The 2,402-nt window shown below is 39.7% G+C and overlaps 1 protein-coding gene across 1 annotated transcript in view; it reads left to right on the forward strand.

The window, feature by feature from the left end:
• The window catches only part of LOC103809033 (interleukin-6 receptor subunit beta-like), a gene marked incomplete at its 5' end in the record, with an annotated part of 5,378 nt that extends 3,637 nt beyond the window's left edge, over positions 1 to 1,741 (forward strand). Inside the window, 2 exon segments of the mRNA XM_009081845.1 lie at positions 59 to 181; positions 1,025 to 1,741. Coding sequence (XP_009080093.1) covers positions 59 to 181; positions 1,025 to 1,741 — 840 coding nt within the window.
• Between the last annotated feature and the right edge of the window lie 661 nt (positions 1,742 to 2,402).

Genomic DNA, 2,402 nt, shown 5'->3' on the forward strand with positions numbered 1-2,402 from the left:
TGTGTAAGGGAGTGGTGTCCTGGATTATGCTGTACTTGCTATGAGCTCGGAATTTGAGGAGTGCATCTTGTAACTTACTCTGTTTTCAATCCTTTACAGAATTAAAAAGCATATCTGGCCTATGGTACCTGATCCATCCAAGAGTAACATTGCTCATTGGTCTCCTCACGTTCCAGCTAAGGTAATACTTGCCTTTCTGCATCCTGTATCTTCCTACTCCACAAGGTTTCAGATAAACTAACCAGCGGGAGTCTTTGGTATTCCAGCAGACATGGATTTCAAGGAAAAAAAAACCTGAATGTTACATTTCATGACATAGATACAATATGGTTAGAAGACTTTATTGCATCAATAGATTGAGCATTAGAAGCACATGGCCCTTAGCACAAATTCAGTCTAGTATGGGCTTTAACATTGTGAATTAAGTTCAGTTTAGTAGTTGGAACAGTCAAGTACTAGTTTCTTTACTCATTCATAGGAAAGTGGGATTAAGTGAGCAATTCATGATTCCCATTCTTAAAACCCTGAAATGATTCGTTTGCACAGTTCAGTCATGAATGAGAGGGAAAAGTCTAGAGTTCCTCATGGATGAGGTGGCACCAAACCATATGCCCTATGTGGGATGAATGACAAAGCAAATACTGTTCGACAAATTGCAGTTAACTTCTGTGCTGTGGTGTTGAATGCATTATTTGAAGTAATGCATGGTTCTCAATATGGAATGTTCCTGTGCTGCACAGCAAATGGTTCTGTGTTTATGGCTCTTAGAATAATTAAGATGGGAGCCAAGCTTGCACACACATCCACTATGATTTTAGAATAGCTGCATAATTAAGACTTGATATGGAAACAAAGCTGTGTCTTTCATCATTTAACAGATGCTTTGGAGGTATTGCCAGACTTAGTGAAGAGAACTTACATGAAGAAACTCAAAACTGTTACAGAATAAAAATTCGATATTTAATGGGGCTTTTGATTTTTAATACAACCTTCCTCTTAGGCAACATGCATCTCTTTCTTTCAGCATAACGTTAGCTCCAAAGATCAGATGTACCCAGAAGGCAGCTTTACAGATGTAAGCGTCGTAGAAATAGAAGCTGATGACAAGAAGTCTTTTTCAGAACAAGATCTAAAACCCTTTGACTTGCTTAAAAAGGAAAAAAGTACTTCAGAAGGGCACAGCAGTGGCATTGGAGGATCCTCGTGCATGTCTTCTCCTAGGCAAAGCGTCTCTGACAGCGATGAAGGTGAAACAACACAAAACACATCAAGCACTGTACAGTATTCAACTGTAGTACTTAATGGCTACAGAGACCAGACACCTGTACAAGTCTTTTCAAGGTCTGAGTCAACTCAGCCACTGCTAGATTCAGAGGAGAGATCAGAGGATCACGCTGAAGGAGATGACAGTGCAGCACAGAGGCAGCAGTATTTCAGACAAAATGGGGGTCAGGATGAAACCAGCACGTGCTTTGAAAGAACAACGCAAATTGCTCATGCTGATGAGAGGGATCTTGTTGGATTTGTACATCTGCAGATCTCAGGTCAGAGTTCACAGCCATTGGGCCTTGGGATGGAAAAAAATATCCAGGAAGCTGCTCTATCAGATGTTTTACAGGCAAGTACTGAAGGACAAACTGTGAGACCTGAAGCAGTGGAAGAAAATCCACTGTCAGTTGATGAAATGCCAAAAAGTTACCTCCCGCAGACTGTGAGGCAAGGGGGCTATATGCCTCAGTGAGAGAAGAGACTGGCTCTGTTTAGACCTTCATTAGTGCCTGTTCACACTTTCCCCTGTGTTTCTGATAAATTAAGCTAGGTATTTTTATCTGACTGCAGATAGAAATATTGAAATCAAGTGAAGAGTCCTTTGACAAAGTACAGCAAGGACCGTTTTTGTGGAGAATTTGCAGTCCAGGCCTACTGGAGACTTTTATGCACTACATAAAATCTTGTCTGGATAGCTGAACAAGCCTTTATTCTACATGGTTTTTTTTGTGTCTTGTCATATCAGAATTTCACATGATTGAAAAGGGCAAGTTTTAATTAATCAGATCAGCCAATAGACCTCCTAGGAGAAATACTTTGATTTCTGACAGTGTACAAGCCTAAAAAGCCAGCTCTGGTTTTGTGGAGCATCATTGTGCAAAAGTAAGACTGAAGCTTAGTGTTCTGACATGCAAAAATACTTGTGTCATAGGCTTTTCAATAGCTTCAGTGACTCACTGAATTTTTACTTGGCCCAGTGCCTCAATTTTCAGCTGACCAGACATTTAAATCATGTTCATCCCTGTTTAAAAATGATCAAAATTAAATAGGATTTGATCTAGTGTGCAAATAAGAAAACACCAAATTGATTGACTCTGAATGCTACTATGATAATTGATATTTTACCTACATTT

This window comes from Acanthisitta chloris, unplaced genomic scaffold (assembly GCF_000695815.1).
Source record: "Acanthisitta chloris isolate BGI_N310 unplaced genomic scaffold, ASM69581v1 scaffold389, whole genome shotgun sequence".
NCBI classification, from domain to species: Eukaryota; Metazoa; Chordata; class Aves; order Passeriformes; family Acanthisittidae; genus Acanthisitta; species Acanthisitta chloris.